Raw genomic sequence first — 20,682 nt, forward strand, 5'->3', positions numbered from 1 at the left:
CTTTTACTCTTTATTGTATTTATAATTGCTTCTACAAAATTTTTTGATTGTTTTTTAATCTGTGTACTAATCTATTTAAGTGATCTTCAATCTTTTTATATATTTGCCTTTCTTATTGTGATTTTCTCTTTTGTATAGCTTTCTTGCTTCTCTATTTAGAGAAGATCCTTTATAATATTTCTTTTAAAGTAGGCTTAGTATTGTGAATTCTTTCAGTTTTTGCTTGTCTGGGAAATTCTGTATCTCTCCTTCTATTCTAAATGATAAGCTTGGTCAGTAGAGTATCCTAGGTTGCAGGTTTTTCCCTTTCAGGACTTTGAATATATCATGCCATTCCCTTCTGGCCTGCAATGTTTCTGCTAGAAATCAACTGATAGCCTTATGGGGGTTCCTTTGTAAATGACTCTTTATTTTTCTCTTGCTATCTTTAGAATCCTCTCTTTAACTTTTGCCATTTTAATTATATGTATTGGTGTGGGTCTGTTTGGGTTCATCTTGTTTGGGACCCTCTGTGGTTTCTGGATATCTGTTTCCTTCTTTAGGTTTGGGAAGTTTTCAGCCATAATTTCTTTCTTTCTTTTTTTTTTTATTGAAGTGTAGTTGATTTACAATGTGTCAATCTCTGCTGTACAGCAAGGTAACTCAGTTATACATACATACATACATATTATATACATACACACAAACACACACACACACATTCTTTTTTTTTTAATATTCTTTTCCATTATGGTTTATCCCAGGAGATTGGATATAGTTCCCTGTGCTATACAGTAGGACCTTGTTGTTTATCCATTCTAAGTGTAATAGTTTGCATCTACCAACCCCACATTTCCAGTCCATCTCTCTCCCTCTCCCCATCCCCCTTGGGAACCACAAGTCTGATCTCTGTGTCTGTGAGTCTGTTTCTGTTTTATAGATAGGTTCATTTGTGCCACATTTTAGATTCCACATGTAAGTAATATCAAATGGTATTTGTTTTTCTGACTTACTTCACTTAGTATGATAATCTCTAGTTACATCTATGTTGCTGCAAATGGCATTATTTCATTCTTTTTTATGGCTGAGTAGTAGTCCATTGTATGTATGTACCATGTCTTCTTTAACCATTCGTCTGTTGATGGACATTTAGGTTGTTTCCATGTCTTGGCTATTGTGAATAATGCTGCTATGAATATAGGGGTGCATGTGCCTTTCTGAATTATAGTTTTCTGTGGGTATGCCCAGGAGTGGGATTGCTGGATCATATGGTAATTTGATTTTTAGTTTTCTGAGGAACCTCTGTACTGTTTTCCATAGTGGCTGCCCCAACTTACATTCCCACCGACAGTGTAAGAGGGTTCCCTTTCTCCACACCCTCTCCACCATTTGTTATTTGTAGACTTTTTAATCATGGCCATTCTGACTGGTGTGAGGTGGTACCTCATTGTAGTTTTGATTTTCATTTCTCTAATAGTTTGTGATGTTGAGCATCTTTTCATGTGCCTGCTAGCCATCTGTATGTCTTCTTTGGAGAAATGTCTGTTAAGGTCTTCTGCCTATTTTTTGATTAGGTTGTTTGTTTTTTTTTGTCGTTGAGTGTATGAGCTGTTGTATATTTTGGAGATTAAGCCCTTGATGATTGCATCATTTGCAAATATTTTCTCCCATTCTGTAGGTTGTCTTATTTTTTTTTGCTGTGCCAAAGCTTGTAAGTTTGATTCAGTCCCATTTGTTTATTTTTGTTTTTATTTCTATTGCCTTGCAAGACTGACCTAAGAAAACATTTATGTCAGAGAATGTTTTGCTTATGCTCTTGTTATGGTGTCATGTCTTATGTTTAAGTCTTTAAGGCACTTTGAGTTTATATTTGTGCATAGTGTGAGGGTGTGTTCTAAGTTCATTGATTTACGTTCACCTGTCTAACTTTCCCAGCATGACTTGCTGAAGAGACTTTCTTTTTTGCATTTTATATTCTTGCCTCCTTTGTCAGAGATTAATTGGCCATAGATGTGTGGATTTATTTCTGGGCTCTCTGTTCTGTTCCATTGATCCATATGTCTGTTTTTATACCAGTACCACACTGTTTTGATTACTGTAGCTTTGTAGTATAGTCTGAAGTCTGGGAGAGATATGCCTCCTGCTTTTTTTTTTTTTTTCTTTCCCCCTCAGAATTGCTTTGGCAATTCTGGGTCTTTTATGGTTCCATACAGATTTTTGGATTATTTGTTCTAGTTCTGTGAAAAATGTCATTGGTCATTTGATAAGGATTGCATTAAATCTGTAGATTGCTTTGGGTAGTATGGCCATTTTAACAATATTTATTCTTCTAGTCCAAGAACATAGGATATCTTCCATTTCTTTGAATCCTCTTTAATTTCCTTTATTATGTTTTATAGTTCTCAGTGTATAAGTTTTATAGTTCTCAGTGTATAAGTCTTTCACCTCCTTGGTCAAATTTATTCCTAGGTATTTTTTTTTTTGGGTGTGATTTTAAAAGGTATTGTGTTTTTTTTTACATTCCCTTTCTGATATTTCATTGTTAGTGTAAAGAAATGCAACCGATTTCTGAATGGTAATCTTGTATCCTGCTACTTTGCTGAATTCATTTATTAGACCTAGTAGTTTTTGTGTGGAGTCTTTAGGGTTTTCTATATATAGTATCATGTCATCTGCATATAGTGACAATTTTACCTCTTCCCTTCGAATTTGGATACTTTTTGTTTCATTTTCTTGTCTGATTGCTGTGGCTAGGACTTCCATTACTATGCTGAATAGAAGTGATGAGAGTGGGCATCCTTGTTCCAGATTTTAGCAGGAAGACTATCAGCTTTTCACTGTTGAGTATTATATTGGCTGTGGGTTTGTCATAAATAGCTTTTATTATGTTGAGATATGTTCCCTGTATACCCACTTTGGTAAGAGTTTTGTTTTTTTTTAAAATAAATTTATTTATTTATTTATTTTTGGCTGTGTTGGGTCTTTGTTGCTGTGCGCGGGTTTCTCTAGTTGTGGCAAGTGGGGAGTATTCTTCGTTGCAGTGCGTGGGCTTCTCATTGTGGTGGCTTCTCTCGTTGTGGAGCACAGGCTCTAGGCACGCAGGCTTCAGTAGTTGCGGCACGTGGACTCAGTGGTTGTGGCTCACGGGCTCTAGAGCACAGGCTCAGTAGTTGTGGCGCATGGGCTTAGCTGCTCTGCAGCATGTGGGATCTTCCCGGACCAGGGATTGAACCTGTGTCCCCTTCATTGGCAGGCGGATTCTCAACCACTGCACCACCAGGGAAGCCCGTGGTAAGAGTCTTTATCATGATTGGATGTTGAATTTTGTCAAATGCTTTTTCCTCATCTATTGAGATGATCATATGGTTTTTGATTTTTGTTGTTGTTGTTAATGTGTATTACATTGATTGGTTTGCATATGTTGAACCATCCTTGTGAACTTGGGATGAATCCCGCTTGGTCGTGGTGTATGATTTTTTTTGTGTGTTGTTGCATTTGGTTTGCTAATATTTTGTTGAGGATTTTTGCATCTATATTCATCACTGATATTGTCCTGTAATTTTCTTTTTTGGTGATACCTTTGTCTGGTTTTGGCATCAGGGTGATGGTGGCTTCATCACAAGTCTTTGGGAGTGTTCCCTCCTCTTAAATCTTTTCGAAGAGTTTGAGAAGACTCGGTATAAATTCTTCTTTGTATGTTTGGTAGAATTTGCCTGTGAAGCCATCTGGTCCTGGACTTTTCTTTGTAGGGAGGTTTTTTTTAAGATTTTTTTAAAATTAATTAATTTATTTTTGGCTGTGTTGGGTCTTCATTTCTGTGCGAGGGCTTTCTCTAGTTGTGGCAAGTGGGGGCCACTCTTCATTGCGGTGCGCGGGCCTCTGACTATCGCGGCCTCTCTTGTTGCGGAGCACAGGCTCCAGATGTGCAGGCTCAGTAGTTGTGGCTCACGGGCCCAGTTGCTCCGCGGCATGTGGGATCTTCCCAGACCAGGGCTCGAACCTGTGTGCCCTGCATTGGCAGGCAGATTCTCAACCTCTGTGCCACCAGGGAAGCCCGAGTTTTTTTTTTTATTATTACAGATTCTATTTCAGTCCTAGTGATTGGTCTGTTCAAATTATCTGTTTTTTCTTGATTAAATTTTTATGGGCTGTATGTTTCTAGAAAGTTGTCCATTTCTTCTAGGTTGTCAGATTTGTTGGCATATAATTGTTCATAGTATTCTCTTATGAGTTTTTTGTATTTCTGCAGTATCAGTCGAGATTTCTTCTTTTTCATTTGTTATTTTGTTTATTTGGGTTCTCTCTCTTTTCTTCTTGGTGAGCCTGGCCAGAGGTTTGTTAATTTTGTTTACCCATTCAAAGAACCAGCTCTTGGTTTTATTGATTTTTTAATCTATATTTTGTTTATTTCTTCCCTGATCTTTATTATTTCCTTCTTTCTGCTGACTTTACGTTTTGTTTGTTCTTCTTTTTCTAATTCTTTTAGGTGGTAGGTTAGGTTGTTTATTTTAGATTTTTCTTGTTTTTTGAGGAAAGGCCTGTATCTCTATGCATTTCCCTCTAATAACTGCTTTTACTGCATCCCACAGATTTTGTGTGGTTGTGTTTTTATTGTCATTTGTCTCAAGGTATTTTAATTTCCTTTTTGATTTCCTCGTTGATCCATTGGTTTTTTAGTAGCATGTTGTTTAGTCTCCATGTAATCATTTTTTTCTCATTTCTTTTCCTGTGGTTGATTTCTTTTCTTTCTTTTTTTTGTTTTTTTGAGGTTAATTTGTGCCTTTATTTGCCAGCATAATTTAACTACAGTGGCCTGCAAACTGTTCTGATCTAAAAAATACATTTTACATCACAATCCAACAAACACACATACATATATAATATGTATACTTAAAAGTGAAACAAATGTTTTGCCAAAAACGTCTACCCTGAGTGTTAATTTTTTTTTGAGACTTTTTTTTAAAGCAGTTTTGGTTTACAACAAAATTGACAGGAAGGTACAGAAATTCCCCATATACCCACTCCCCTCACATGCATAGCCATTATCAACAGAGTGGTACTTTTTAAAAAAAAAAAACAGGGATGAACTGCATTGACACATCATACCCACCAAAGTCCACAGTTCACCTTAGGGTTCACTTTAATGAAGTGAATAGTGTTGCACATTCTATTTTGGACAAAAGTATAATGACATATATCCATCATTATAATGTCATTCAAAGTACTTTCACTGCTCATAAAACCTTATGCGCTTTGTGTATTCATCTCCCCTTTCTCCCAAACTCCTGGTGACCGTTGATGTTTTTATTGTCTCCATAGTTTTGCCTTTTCCAGAATGGCATATAGTTGGAATCTATTGTTCTTTTTTCTTTCTCCTTGAAAAGAGAGCTTCAAAGCCTTTATGTTTATAAGACCGCTCATGACCTGCCCATACATGAACCACGGCTCTAGGTGGCAAATTCCCCCAGTAAATACTGTAGCTTTTCTTGCAGTATTGAGCCCTGTCCCACTGGTCCTGCCCAGCAGCCACATGGAGGTGCATGGGAACACATGTTTGGTATTTGTTCATAGGAAGGCCACAAGTTTTGTGCCCCTTGTCACAATGAAACCTGTGGTCAGTTTAGTTTCATGCCATTGTGGTCAGAGAAGAGTCTTGAAATAATTTCTTTCTTTTTTTTCTTTTCTTTTTTTTTTTAAGGGTGAGAGGCTTGTCTTTTTTTTTTTAAAAAATATACATTTATTTATTTATTTATTTATTTGGTTGTGTCGGGTCTTGGTTGCGGCAGGCGGACTCCTTAGTTGTGGCTCACCAGCTCCTTAGTTGCGGCACATGGGCTCCTTAGTTGTAGCATGCAAACTCTTAGTTGCACCATGCATGTGGGATCTAGTTCCTGGACCAGGGATCGAACCCAGGCCCCCTGCATTGGGAGCGTGGAGTCTTAACCACTGCGCCACCAGGGAAGTCCCTTGAAATAATTTCTATACTCTTAAATCTGTTGAGGTTAGTTTTGTGCCTTAGTATGTGGTCAGTCCATATGCACTTGAAAAGAATGTGTTCTGTTTTTTTGTTTGTTTGTTTTTGGATGTAATGTCCTGAAAATATCAATTAAGTCTATCTGTCTCTTGTATCATTTAGGACTTCTGTTGCCTTATTGATTTTCTGTCTAGAAAATCTGTCCATTGATGTGAGTGGGGTGTTAAAGTCTCCTACTGTTATTGAATTCCTGTCAATTTCTCCTTTTATGTCTGTTAGTATTTTGTTTTATGTATTTGTGTGCTCCTATATTAGGTGCATATATGTTGACGAGTGTAAAATCCTCTTCTTGTGTTGATCCTTTTATCATCATGGAGTGTCCTTCCTTATCTTTCTTTATAGCCTTTGCTTTAAAGTCTATTTTGTCTGATATAATATTGTAACTCCCGCTTGCTTGTTATTTCCGTTTGCATGAAATATCTTTTACCATTCCCTCACTTTCTTTTAAATTTATTTATTTATTTTATTTATGGCTGCGTTGGGTCTTTGTTGCTGTGCATGGTTTTCTCTAGTTGTGGTGAGCAGGGGCTACTCTTTGTTGCGGTGCGTGGGCTTCTCATTGTGTTGGCTTCTCTTGTTGCGGAGCACGGGCTCTAGGCGCGCAGGCTTCAGTAGCTGTGGCGGGCTCTAGAGCGCAGGCTCAGTAGTTGTGGCGCATGGGCTTAGTTGCTCTGTGGCATGTGGGATCTTCCCTGACCAGGGCTTGAACCCATGTCTCCTGCATTGGCAGGCGGATTCTTAACCACTGTGCCACCAGGGAAGCCCAGTCCCCTCACTTTCAATGTATGTGTGTCCTTTGCCCTAAGGTGGGTCTCTTGTAGGCAGCATATATTAGGCTTTTTCTTTTTTTTTGATCCATTCTGCCACTCTGTGTCTTTTGATTGAAACATTAAGTCCATTGACATTTAAGGTAATTGTTGATACATATGTATTTATTGCCATATTAAACCTTGCTTTCCAGTTGATTCTTTGTTTCTTCTTTGTTCCTTTCTCTTTGTTTTTCTTTCTGTGGTTTGATGATTTCCTTTTATTTCATGCTTGTGTTCTCTTTGGTTTTTGTGAATCTACTGTATGTTTTTGATTTGCAGTTGCCCTGTTTTTCAAGTATGTTAACCCCTTCCTATATCTGCTTGCTTTAGACTGATAGTCATATAGGTGCAAATACATTAAAAAAAAAAAAAGGAATCTGCATATTCTTACTCTCCTTCACCACCTTTTATGAATTTGATGTCCGTTTTCACATCTTCATGTTTATCCTTTTGCTGTTCCTTGTATTTATCATCGCTTTCACAGTTGTTTTTGGTTTTGTTTTCTCTTTTTGATCTGTATACTGGCTAATTTAAGTGATTTACTTTCCAATTATGATTTCCTCCTTCTTATATCTACTTGTTTCTTTTTTATTTAGAGAAGGCCTTTCAATATTTCTTTTAGGATAGGTTTATTATTGCTGTATTCTTTTAGTTTTTGCTTGTCTGAAAAAAATCTTTATTTCTTCTTCTATTCTAAATGATTATCTGGCTGAGTAGAGTATTCTAGGTTGCAGATTTTTCCCTTTCAAGACTTTGAATATATTTTGCCCCTCCCTTCTGTCCTGCAGTGTTTCTGTAGAGAAATCAGCTGGTAGCATTATGGGGGTTCCCTTGTAATTAACTCTTTGTTTTTCTCTTGCTGCCTTTAGAATCTTCTTTTTATCTTTAACTTTGCCATTTTTATTATAATATGTCTTGATATACGTCTGTTTGGGTTCATCTTGTTTGGGACCCTCCATGCTTCCTATATCTGGATATCTGTTTCCTCCTTTAGGTTTGGAAAGTTTTCAGCCATAATTTCTTCAGATAGATTTTCAATCCCCTTTTCTCTTTCTTTTCCTTCTGGAATCCGTATTATTCATAGATTGGCATGCTTTGTATTATTCCATAGGTCTCATATTGCTTTCATTTCTTTTCATTTGCTGTCTGCTGTTTTGATTGGATAATTTCCATTATTCTATCTTCCAGATCACTTATTCTTTCCTCTGCATTGTTTATTCTGCCATTCAGTGCCTTGAGCTCAGCTTTCATCTTGGCAAATGAGTTTTCTAATTTTTCTTGGCTCCTCCTTATAGTTTCTAGTTCCTTTTTACAGTAATCTGCATTTCTGTCAGTAGCCTTTCTTGATTCCTTCAGTATTTTCATTAGCTCCTTTTTGAACTCAGTGTCTATTAGACTGAAGAGGTCTGTTTCGTTGTTGGTTCCTTCAGGGGAATTCTCTGGGTCTTAACTGGGAATGGTTCCTCTCCTTTTTCATTTTGCTTATATTTCTCTTACTTTGTGAGTTTAGGAGAAACAGTTATCTGCTGTGGTCATGGAGGGACCACATTTGTATGCAGGAGCATCCCTGCATAGCTTGTGTAGGTTCAATATTTTTTTGCTGTGAGGGCTGTTTTTGGTTTGGATGCTTGCTGTCTCTTTCCTCCACGTGCACTGGTTGTTATCCCCTTGATAGAGGGTGTGCAGGTGCGTGTTCCATTCATGCTTCCAGGAAGGCAGGGACAGTGGTTGGCTCTTGGTCGCGGGACCCTTGGTGGCAGTGGTGGCGGGCTGTGTTCGCTCCTGGGGAGGGGAGGGCAGTGGTTGGCACTGGGTTGCGGTACCCTCGGTGGTGGTCATGGTTGCTCCCAGGGAGTTGGGGGCAGGAGTTGGTGCCTGGTCACAGGACCCTCTGTGGCAGCGGCGGTCTGCGCCTGCCTCTGGGGTCTGAGATGGCAGTGCGGTGGCTCACACCAGCCCCTGGAGCTCGTGTAGGTGGTGCCCTGCTGCCTGAGGGAGCTCATGGAGAAAGAACCTCCTGTGGTGGCCTGCCCTTTGCTTGCCCCCCAACAGTTGCACCCTGCCTCTCTGGTGGGCCCAGGCCTCCTCCCATACTCCGTTGGTTGTGTCTCACCACACCCTAGCCCCCTCAGGCTGTCTCCATGCAGCCAGCCCCAGTCCTCTCCTCCAGATTTGACCTCCGAAGCCCGAGCCTCTGCACCCAGCCTCTCCTGCCCCAGCAGATGAGCGTCTCAGGCCAGGGAGTGCTGGGCGGCACTGACCTTCTGTGCAGGTCTCTCTCCACTTTGCCCTCTGCAAACCAATTGCTGCGTTTTTCTCCAAGGCTCTGAAGCTCCCCCTCTGTCCCAGCTGATCTCCCCAGTGAGGGGACTTCCCAGTGTGTGGAAACCTTTCTTCTTTCACAGCTCCCTCCCAGGGGTGCAGGTTGCATCTCGATTTTTTCTCTCTCTCTTTTTTTTTTCTTTTGCGCTACCCAGGTACATGAGGAGTTTCTTGCCTTTTTGGAAGTCTGAGGTCTTCTGCCAGCGTTCAGTAGATGTTCTGTGAGAAGTGTTCCACATGTAGATGTATTTGTGGGAGAAGGTGGGTTCCACGTCCTACTCCTCCACCATCTTGATCCAATCTCCCATAATTTCTTTAAATACATTTTCCATCCCCCTCTCTTTCTTTTCTCCTTCCGGAACCCCTATTATGTGTAGGTTGGCATGCTTTATATTATCCCATAGATCTTGTATGTTGCTTTCAGTTTTTTTCATTTGTCTTTCTGTCTGCTCTTCTATTGGGTGATTTCCATTATTCTGTTTTCCAGATCACTTATTTATTCTTCTTTGTCTTTTAGTCTGCTCTCCATTGTTTCTAGACTGGTTTTTCTCAGCAGTTGAATTGTCTACTTTTGAGTGGTTCATCTTTATAGTTTCTAGTTCCTTGTTACAGTGACCTTGCTATGTATTTCTATTGCTAATCCTTCTTGATTCGTCTTTTTTATTATCTCCTTTTTGAACTTGGGGTCTAGTAGACATTATTTGTTCTTTCAGGAGATTTCTGTCACTGTTTAATTGGTAGTAGTTCCTCTGCTTTTTCATTTTACTTAACTTTCTTTGTCTCTATGAATTTAGGAGAAACATCTACTGTGGTTTTGAAGGGCTGTTTTTGTGTGGGAGCATCTGTGTGTAGACAGTTTGTGTCCAGTGTTTTTGGTGCGAGGGCTGGTCTTGGTATGGATGCCAGCCACATCTTTCCTCAGAGTGTGCTGGGTGGTATACCCTTGATAGGGTACAAACACAGATAGGGGCTGTGTTTGGCGTTGCAGTGTCTTGAGCTTGTGCTGGATGTGAGGCGGGGCTTTCTGTTTGCTCTGTCATTGTCACTACCCTGTCGAGGGCAGGGTCTGCTCCCCGGATGTTGGAGTAGAAGCTCTGAGGGTCAGGTTTGATCAGGTTCCATTGTCCTCGAGGGCATGTCCTGCGCCAAAGGAGCTTACTGCTGAAGCAGGTGAGGCCTGTGTGGTCACAGCAAACCTGTGTACCACCTGTGTAGGCATCGGCAGTTCCGCTCTGAAGCAGCCCAAGGTTGCATCCCTTTCTCTGTTGTGTTTATCCCAGATCTAGTGCGAGGCCATGGTGTGGAATAGGCTGGGGCTCGGGGCCAGGGCATTGTGGCTGCAGGAATTGAGGTGGCTGTGCTGCCACCTGAGATCTGGGCTGCCTCTGTGGTAGTCTTCTCACAGGGCCTGTCTGCCCCAGATCTAGGGCGAAGCTAGAGGTGGAGGCCTTGGGTGGAGTCAGAGTGCTCTTGCTGGAAAATGAAATGCTGCACACCGCTGCCCAGGGCCTGTCTGCCTGGGATTCAGCACTTAGCTGCTGCACACTCTTGTAGTGCTCCCCAGCGTGCGCACGGACAGTGTCTGCCGCAGCTAGACCCGCTGCCCTATGTGAATGCTGACAGCGGTATCTGCTGCTCTGCCTGGATCACACCCTAGGTGTGTGTCTGCATAGCTAGACCGAATCTTTGCCCAGATCTCACGCCAGGCTGTGGCGTGGAGTGAGCAGGGCCGAGGTGTTCGCCCCTTCAGGTTGGGAAGTGCAGCAAGGCAGCAGCCGCCAGTGCAAGGCTCTCTCCACCCTGATTGTTAGCAAGCCAGAACGTGCACACTCCTCACAAGTAGAGACTAGGCTACTCCAGCCCTTCTGTCTGCCTCAGTGGATTCCCAACAGGCAAGGGGGCTTGTCTCCTTTTGCAAGACCCCAGGCCTGGGATGCCCAGATTGTGAGTCGACTTGCTCCCTCCCCAGGGCAAGGGTCCACCAGCGTGGACTTTCTCTTCCTTTCAGATCCTTCCCAGGGGTGCAGATCCCTACCTGATGCCCTTCCCCCACCCTGTGCCCCCTGCCTTTTTTTTTGTCCTACCCAGTTACATGGAGATTTTTCTTGCAGCTTTGGTTATTTAGGAGTTCTGCCAGTTTCTAGTTTGTTTTCTGTGAGAATTTTTCCTCATGTAGACGTATTTTTGATGTGTTATGGGGGGAGGTGAGCTCCACATCCTCCTACTCCGCCATCTTGATCCCCTTCTTCCTACATTGGTTGATTTTTCAGTGTTAAACCAACCTTCCACCCTTCAGATAAGTCCCTCTTGAGTTGTCACATACTGTATTTTTAACATGTTGTTGGATCCTATTTGCTAAAATTTTGTTAAAATTTTTTACCTCTGTGTTTGTGAGGGATATTGTTCTGTGGTTTACTTTTCTTGTGGTATTTTTGTCCGGTTTAGGTATCAAGGTACTACTGGCCTTATAGAATGAGTTGAAATGTGTTTTCTCCTCTTCAGTGTTTTTGGAAAAGTTTATTTAGAATTTGTATTGTTTTTCTTAAATGTTTGGTAGAATTCACCATTGAGGCCAGCTGGGCCTGCATGTTTCTTTTGTGGAAGGGTTTTAACTGCAAATTCTATTTCTCTAATATATATAGAACTGTTCAGGTTTTCTATTCCTTCTTGAGTAAGCTTTGGTGTAGTTTTTACCTTTCAAAGATTTTGTCCATTTCACCTAAGTTCTAGAACGTTTGGCATAAAGTTGTGAGTAATACCCTCTTACTATCATTTTAATATCTGTAAAATCTGTAGTGATATCTCCTTTCTTTATCCTTGATTTGGGTAACTTTGGTTGGTTTTTTGTTTTTGATTTTACTATATGAAAGTAGTTGCCACGTCTAATAAAAATCACAATGATTGTATAGTGCCACAATGATTGTATAGTGCCTCTTGCAATATATATATTCTTTGAATTTTTTACTGACATTAATACCAATTTTTAAAGAGTAAAGATGAGTAAATTTCTCTGATATTGGTAATTTTTGTCTTTTTTTCCTGGTCAGTCTAGCTAGGGGTTTATTAATTTTATTGATATTCTCAAAGAACCAGCTTTGGATGTCATTGGTTTTTTTCATTGTTTTTATGTTTTCTACTTCATTGATTTCTTCTCTGGTCTTTATTATTTCCTTTATTTTGGGTTTCATTTGCTCTTCTTTTTTCTAGTTTCTTAATGTGGAAGCTCCTTCTTGTAACATATATATATATTTTTAAATTAATTAATTATTTTTGGCTGCATTGGGTCTTCATTGCTGCGCACAGGCCTTTCTCTAGTTGCGGCAAGTGGGGGCTACTCTTCATTGCAGTGCGAGGGCTTCTCATTGCAGTGGCTTCTCTTGTGGAGCATGGGCTCTAGGCGCACAGGCTTCAGTAGTTGTGGTGTGTGGGCTCAGTAGTTGTGGCTTGCAGGCTCTAGAGCACAGGCTCAGTAGTTGTGCATGGGCTTAGTTGCTCCACAGCATGTGGGATCTTCCCAGACCAGGGCTCAAACCCGTGTCCCCTGCATTGGCAGGTGGATTCTTAACCACTGTGCCACCAGGGAAGCCCTGCCTTCTTTTAGGTTGAGTATTTTTTATGATTACATTTTATATCCTGTTTTTTTTTTTTTTGGCCTAGTAGCTATAACTCATTATTTTGTAATCTTAGTGGTTATTTTTGAGTTTATATTGTAGATTTTAAAGTTATTATAGTCTACCCTAAAATTATATTACATCTTTCTTCCATTTTCCTTTGCTCAGCCTTCATGCTGTTATTGCCATCCACTTTAAAATTCCAAATATGGTATGAAATCCACACTAGATTGTTAGTATTTTTGTTTTAACAGTCAATTATTTTTAAAGAGATTTAAATAATTTAAAAATTGGCTCTCTGTACTCAAGTGGTTACTATTTCCAGTATCCTTCATTTCTTTGTATAGACACAAATTTTCATCTTATGTCATTTTTTTTTCTGCTTGAAGAATGTTCTTTAAGATTTCTTGCACTGCATATCTGATGAATTTTTTCAGCACTTGTGCCTGAAAAAAATCTTTATTTTCCCTTCAGTTTTGAAAAATATTTTTGCTGAATATAGAATTCTGTGTTGACAGGTTTTTGTTTTCAGTATTTTAAAGATGCTACTCCTCTGTTTTCTTGCTTTTTTGTTATCAGTGAGAAATCTTCTATCACCCTTATTTTATTCCTCTGTATTAGGCATATCTTTTTTTCTCTGGGTGCTTTTAATGTTTTTTCTGTCACTGGTTTTGACCAATTTGGTTAAGCTATGCCTTGGTGGATTTTCCTTCATGTTTCTTGTGCTTGGAATTTTTTGAGTTTCTTGGATCTGTAGGTTTATAATTTTCATAAAACTTTTGACCATTATTTCTTCAGATTCCCCCCCCCCCCCCACTCTATCTCCCATTCTTTAGGGACTCCACTTACACGTTCATTAGGTTGTTTGAAGCTGTCCCACAGTTCTTTCATGCTCTGTTCTTTTTTTCTTGTTTTCTTTCCATATTTCATTTTGGATACTTTCTCCTGCTGTGTCTTTAAATTCACTAATCTTTTCTTCCACAATGTCTAATCTGCTGTTAATCCCATCCAGTAAATTTTCATCTCAGCCATTGTGGTTTTCATGTTTAAAAGTTTAGTTTGTATCTTTTTATATCTTTCATGTCTCTATATAATGTGTTTAATAAACATAACATGTTTAATAAACATGAGATGTTTAATGTAACGTCTTCACTCCAGCTTCATAGAACTGTATTCTACAGAACATAGTTATGATAACTTTTAATGCCTTTGTCTGCTATTTCTAGTATCTGTGTCAGTTCTGGGTCAGCTTTGATAGATTGAATTTCCTCCTCATTATGGATGTATTTTCCCTCTTCTTTGAATGGATGGTAATTTTTTGTTCAGTGCCAGACATTGTGAATGTTACTTTGGGTGCAGAATATTTTTGTATTCCTATAAATATACTTGAGTTTTGTTCTGAGATGCAGTTGAGTTACTTGGACATAGTTCCTTTGAGATTTTTTTTTTTTTTTTTTTTTTTTAATTTGTTAGGTTGGACCAAAGCAGTGGTTAGTCTAGGGATAATTGTACTCCACTCCTGAAGCAAGACGCTTCTCAGTACTCTACCCAGTGCCCCACAAATTATGACATTTTTCACTGTTGTGTGGTGGGAATGGGTACTATTCATGGCCCTGGGTGAGCTCTGGCTGTTGTCCGCTCTAATGCTGCTTGTTGAGTCTTTCCCTGGCTTTGGGTAATTTCCTCACATGCGCACTCTGACTAGTACTCTACTGAATTCCTGAGGGGAACGCTCTGCAGATCTCTGACATTTTCTCCATTCTTGTACTCTTCTCTGATACCTCTGATTGCCTTGCTCAGACTTTTGGTTCCATATCCTCAGCTCAGGGAGTCCACCAGGCTCCGGCTGAGTTCCCTTTCCCTGTACCATAGCAGAGCGGAAATAACAGGTAAGAGTGACATCTGGTTTGAGGCCAGGTTTTGGAGACTTAGGGGTATGCATGGAAGCATCAGGATTCAATCCTGTAAGATACTGCAGAAGCCATATTTCAGGAAAATGCAGATGACCTGAGCCAGTCCTTGCTGAATATGTTAAGGAATAAGTGGCGAGTAAGGGATGTTTAATTTTCTGCTTCTGGCCTTGCTGCCAACCCACAAATCATTGAGGATATCACCCTTCATGGCTCAGTGTCCTCATCAGTAAATGATGGTTCTTGATACTGATCAATTACTGACCCTATCAGTGGCCAGAGATGGCTTCTCCAGAAGGGCCCTGGGGTAACCAAGTGACAGCATGGCACAAGACTCAAGCCCCCTTGCTGCCAGCTGATTTTTCTACAGAGGAGAAGGAACAGGGAGCGAGACCTCTACTCTCAGATGACTGCCAAAATCTGAGTGAAGAAGAGTTTCAACTGATACGTAGTCAGTCTAGGGCTTTGCTTCCCAAAGTGGTGTCCCCAGAGTAGCAGCACTAGTCTCGCTCGGGAGCTTCTTAGAAATGCAGACTACCAAGCAATTTGCCTAGATCTACCATCAGATTCTGCACTGTGAGAAGAACCTCAGTTGTTTCATGTGCTCATCAGAGTTTGAAGCACACTGGTAGCTGTAGTCAACAATTATATATTATACACTTAAAAACTTGTTAAGAGAGTAGATCTCACGTTAAGTATCCTTTCCACAATAAAATAAAATTTTGAAGAGCATTGTTGTAAATGTAAATGGTTATACATGCCCTCTAGTGGCTGCCTAGCAACTTGCAGGGAGTTTTAAAATGTTTTCTCATTTTAGGACCTTTGCACAGAACTGCCGAAACATTGAACATTTAAACCTCAATGGGTGCACAAAAATCACTGACAGGTAAGTAGTGGAAATTACTTTGGTGACTGGTTGGCCATGGGGAGAGTGAGGGGAGAGAAAGGTGGTTGAAAATACCTTTAGTGCGTCTGATTTTTTTCAGCACGTGTTACAGCCTTAGCAGATTCTGTTCCAAGCTGAAACATCTGGATCTGACTTCCTGTGTGTCCATTACAAACAGCTCCTTAAAGGGGATCAGGTAAGAGTACCTGTTGTTAGTGGTCATGAGAAATACCCAAAGCTCTGAGCATTTTGGTGTGTCTGAAACCTTTCTCACAGTCCCATTGGAGCAGGAAGTGGGTGACTCGGGTCACAGAGGTCTCTCTCCCCTGAACTGCTTTTGGGCTACTAAGCTCAGAGTTGGTCCTAAACTCTCTGTGGGATGGACTGCACACGTGTGGTTTTGTTTCCTGTTCTCCAGTGAGGGCTGTCGGCACCTGGAGTACCTGAACCTGTCGTGGTGTGATCAGATCACGAAGGATGGCATCGAGGCCCTGGTGCGGGGTTGTCGCGGCCTGAGAGCCCTGCTGCTGAGGGGCTGCACGCAGGTACCGGGAGTCCTCACGGCCTGGCTTGTCTAACGTGTATCTAATGTTAGGTGTGCGCACGTGATTATGGAAACTGTGCCCCACTGTCCCCTCACCTGGTTCCATCTCTCTTTTGTTTTCTCCATTCACTCAGCTAGAAGATGAAGCTCTGAAACACATTCAGAATTACTGCCATGAGCTTGTGAGCCTCAACCTGCAGTCCTGCTCAGTAAGTAACGTGCCTTTTCCGTGAGCTCCCTCCTTTTCCTGTTCCCTCCTTCAGGAACCTGCTGGGGCCCTGCTGGGAAGCAGCCCAGGCAGGTGGGAGGATTGCCACACCCTTATTTCACATCCTGTGTCCTTATGTGATCTCCCGGTTTCCCACAAGATGGAAGAACAGCAATCTAAACAAAAAGGCCAATACAAAGCCATGGGCATTTCCCCTAAAAATAGCATAGATCAGGGTCTTGGTTTATTTTAAGACATCAGGAATGCTGTGAACCAGTCACTAACCTAAACAATTCCTGGTAAGGTCTCAGTGTCTTGTCTTTACTTATAAACTGGGGGTGATGACACCTCTCACGGTGTCTCAGTGGATAAAATGAAATAACAGATATGAAAGTGCTTTGAAATATAAAGGACATATTCAAGAGCAAGGTGTGATTTTCATCAGTGCATTATTAGCCTGTGAAGGATGATTTTTCTTCACTGCCATTGTGAATATTGATAATTGAAGAGGGTGCTTGCTATGGCCAACTGGGTTTCTCAAGGAGAATGTCAATTTTGAGAAAAGTAAGAGAAATCCCTTGTATTTGGCATTTAGTAAATGAATCATAAACCTAAGTTCCCTGATGGTGGGAGATAAAGCAGAAACTATCTTCTGGGCAAATATTGACCTTATGGGGCTGCACTGTTCAAAAATAGGACCTTGAATTGCATGTAGGGTAGCACTGGCAGGTGGCTTGAAGTATGATATAAATGTATCTGTTTATTTCTGCATAAATTAGCATATTTAAATAAAGATACTAATTTGAATCTTCATGGCTAAATTCATAGAACTCTAAGCCATTTATTAATAATTTAGTGATTTACTTAATTTTGCTATTTTCTAAAACATTTCAGGCAATATAAAAATACACATATATGATTTATATAGTAGATATCTAAAGCATTAATATGTAGAAATTCAACCAAAAATTAATGTCACTTAACCAAGTCTCATGAGCTCTTTATTAAATCTGATTTTTAACACAAGTTTATGAATATTTCCTGAAAAAAAAAATCGAACGATTCTGGGTAGGAAAATGGAATTTAAAAGTTTTACTCTCCATTAGTAATGCTTGAATATTTTAAAGCTGTTCAGAAATAACATAAATATCTGTCTTCCCTGTACTTCACCTTATTTTGATTAAATTATCAGGATAAAATGCTAGTAACTGGCAACCTAAACTAGTTGACTAACAGGAGACTCCATTTGTCTGCGGCTCCCATTTCACTGTTGCCCGTGCCTTCTGATTTTCCTTTCTGCTTTGGTTCTCCCCAGCGCATTACGGATGAAGGCGTGGTGCAGATTTGCAGGGGCTGCCACCGGCTGCAGGCCCTCTGCCTGTCTGGTTGCGGCAACCTCACGGATGCCTCCCTCACAGCCCTAGCCTTGAACTGCCCAAGACTTCAGTGAGTGTGCCACGTTTTCAGCTTTGCAACTCAGAGCTTGGGGCTGACTGGGAGGGCTTCCTGCAGAAGGAGAAAGGCCTGGCAGTGGGTTGAATAGGTGGTGGCGGAGGCAGTGGTTGTGTTGTTGGCTTTTGTCAGATGTATAGGGGTGGGACACTGTAATCTGGTTCATTTAAGGATGTGTGGAGAGTCCCACACTGTCCACCACCAGGGAATCTGAGCCTTAGTTTCCTAATGGACTTCACTCATGTGCCCACCTGATTTGCCTTGCCCTGATATTACTTTTTTTATAAACATCTTTATTGGAGTATAATTGCTTTACAATGGTGTGTTTGTTTCTGCTTTATAACAAAGTGAATCTGCTATACATATACATATATCCCCATATCTCCTCCCTCTTGCGTCTCCCTCTCACCCTCCCTATCCCACCTCTAGGTGGTCACAAAGCACCGAGCTAATCTCCCTGTACTATGCAGCTGCTTCTCACTAGCTATCTCTTTTACATTTGGTAGTGTATATATGTCCATGCCACTCTCTCACTTCGTCCCAGCTTACCCTTCGCCCTCCCTGTGTCCTCAAGTCCATCCTCTACATCTGCGTCTTTTTTCCTGTCCTGCCCCTAGGTTCTTCAGAACCATTTTTTTTTTTTTAGATTCCATATATATGTGTTAGCATACGATATTTGTTTTTCTCTTTTTTTTTTTTTAAATTTATTTTTATTTATATTATTTATTTTTGGCTGCATTGGGTCTTCGTTGCTGCACGCGGGCTTTCTCTAGTTGTGGCGAGCAGGGGCTACTCTTCATTGAAGTGCACAGGCTTCTCATTGCGGTGGCTCCTCTTGTTGTGGAGCACAGGCTCTAGGTGCTTGAGCTTTAGTAGTTGTGGCACACGGGCTCAGTAGTTGTGGCTCACAGGCTCTAGAGCTCAGGCTTAGTAGTTGTGGCACACGGGCTTGGTTGCTCCGCGGCATGTGGTATCTTCCCGGACCAGGGCTTGAACCCGTGTCCCCTGCATTGGCAGGCGGATTCTTAACCACTCTGCCACCAGGGAAGTCCCCTGTTTTTCTCTTTTTGACTTACTTCACTCTGTATGACAGTCTCTAAATCCATCCACCTCACTACAAATAACTCAGTTTTGTTTCTTTTTATGGCTGAGTAATATTCCATTGTATATATGTGCCACATCTTCTTTATCCATTCATCTGTCGATGGACACTTAGGTTGCTTCTGTGTCCTGGCTATTGTAAATAAAGCTGCAGTGAACATGGTGGTACATGACTCTTTTTGAATTACGGTTTTCTCAGGGTATATGCCCAGTAGTGGGATTGCTGGGTCGTATGGTAGTTCTATTTTTAGTGGGTTTTTGTTTTGTTTTTTGTTTTAATTTTTGGCTGCGTTGGGTCTTTGTTGCTGTGCATGGGCTTTCTCTAGCTGTGGTGAGTGGGGGCTACTCTTTGTTGCGGTGCACGGGCTTCTCATTGCTGTGGCTTCTCATGTTGCAGAGCACGGGCTCTAGGTGCACAGTCTTCAGTAGTTGTGGCTTGCAGGTTCTAGAGCACAGGCTCAGTAGTTGTGGTGCATGTACTTAGTTGCTCCGCGGCATGTGGGATCCTCCCGGACCAGGGCTCAAACCTAGGTCCCCTGCATTGGCAGGCTGATTCTTAACCACTGCGCCACCAGGGAAGCCCTATTTTTAGTTTTTTAAGGAACCTCCATATCGTTCTCCATACTGGCTGTATCAATTTACATTCCCACCAAGAGTGCAAGAGGGTTCCCTTTTCTCCACACCCTCTCCAGCATTTATTGTTTGTAGATTTTTGATGATGGCCGTTCTGACTGTTGTGAGGTGATACTTCATTGTAGTTCTGATTTGCAGTTCTCTAATGATTAGTGGTGTTGACCATCCTTTCATGTGTTTGTTGGCAATCTGTATATCTTCTTTGGAGAAATATCTATTTAGGTCTTCTGCCCGTTTTTGGATTGGGTGGTTTGTTTTTTTGATACTGAGCTTCATGAGCTGCTTGTAAATTTTGAAGATTAATCCTTTGTCAGTTGCTTCATTTGCAAATATTTTCTCCCATTCTTAGGGTTGTCTTTTCATCTTGTTTATGGTTTCCTTTGCTGTGCAAAAGCTTTTAAGTTTCATTTGGTCCCATTTGTTTATTTTTTATAAATTTATTTTATTTATTATTTTTGGCTGTGTTGGGTCTTCATTGCTGCATGCGGGCTTTCTCTAGTTGCGGTGAGCAGGGGCTACTCTTCGTTGCGGTGCGTGGGCTTCTCATTGCAGTGGCTTCTTTTGTTGCAGAGCATAGGCTCTAGGCACGCGGGCTTCAGTAGTTGTGGCTCGCGGGCCCTAGAGCACAGGCTCAGTAGTTGTGGCACACGGGCTTAGTTGCTCCGTGGCATGTGGGATCTCCCCGGACCAGAGCTCGAACCCATGTCCCCTGCATTGGCAGGAGGATTCTTAACCACTGTGCCAGCAGGGAAGCCCCCGTTTGTTTATTTTTGTTTTTATTTCCATTTCTCTAGGAGGTGGGTCAAAAAGGATCTTGCTGTGATTTATGTCATAGAGTGTTCTGCTTATGTTTTCCTCTAAGAGTTCTATAGTGTCTGGCCTTACATTTAGGTCTTTAATCCATTTGAGTTTATTTTTGTGTATGGTGTTAGGGAGTGTTCTAATTTCATTCTTTTACATGTAGCTGTACAGTTTTCCCAGCACCACTTATTGAAGAGGCTGTCTTTTCTCCATTGTATATTCTTGCCTCCTTTATATAAAAATCAGGTGACCATATGTGTGTGGGTTTATCTCTGGGCTTTCTATCCTGTTCCATTGATCTATATTTCTGTTTTTGTGCCAGTACCATACTATCTTTTTTTTTTTAATAAATTTTTATTTATTTATTTATTTATTTTTGGCTGTGTTAGATC

At 40.9% G+C, this 20,682-nt stretch overlaps 1 protein-coding gene and 1 pseudogene across 4 annotated transcripts in view; one reads left to right on the forward strand and one right to left on the reverse strand.

The window, feature by feature from the left end:
- Positions 1-20,682, forward strand: part of FBXL2 (F-box and leucine rich repeat protein 2) — a 92,926-nt gene that overhangs the window by 54,875 nt on the left and 17,369 nt on the right. For all 4 annotated transcript variants that reach the window (XR_005021775.1, XR_005021776.1, XM_036868235.1 and 1 more), the window contains exons 6-10: positions 15,483-15,551; positions 15,652-15,747; positions 15,970-16,096; positions 16,230-16,304; positions 17,619-17,749. Coding sequence is in view for 2 of the 4 variants with exons in the window: in XM_036868235.1 (XP_036724130.1) it covers positions 15,483-15,551; positions 15,652-15,747; positions 15,970-16,096; positions 16,230-16,304; positions 17,619-17,749 (498 nt within the window). In the remaining 2 variants the exon portion in view is untranslated. The remainder of the gene's footprint in view (positions 1-15,482; positions 15,552-15,651; positions 15,748-15,969; positions 16,097-16,229; positions 16,305-17,618; positions 17,750-20,682) is intronic.
- On the reverse strand, positions 5,528-5,614 carry LOC118904605 (annotated as a pseudogene).

This window comes from Balaenoptera musculus, chromosome 11 (genome assembly GCF_009873245.2).
Source record: "Balaenoptera musculus isolate JJ_BM4_2016_0621 chromosome 11, mBalMus1.pri.v3, whole genome shotgun sequence".
In the NCBI taxonomy this organism is placed as follows: domain Eukaryota; kingdom Metazoa; phylum Chordata; class Mammalia; order Artiodactyla; family Balaenopteridae; genus Balaenoptera; species Balaenoptera musculus.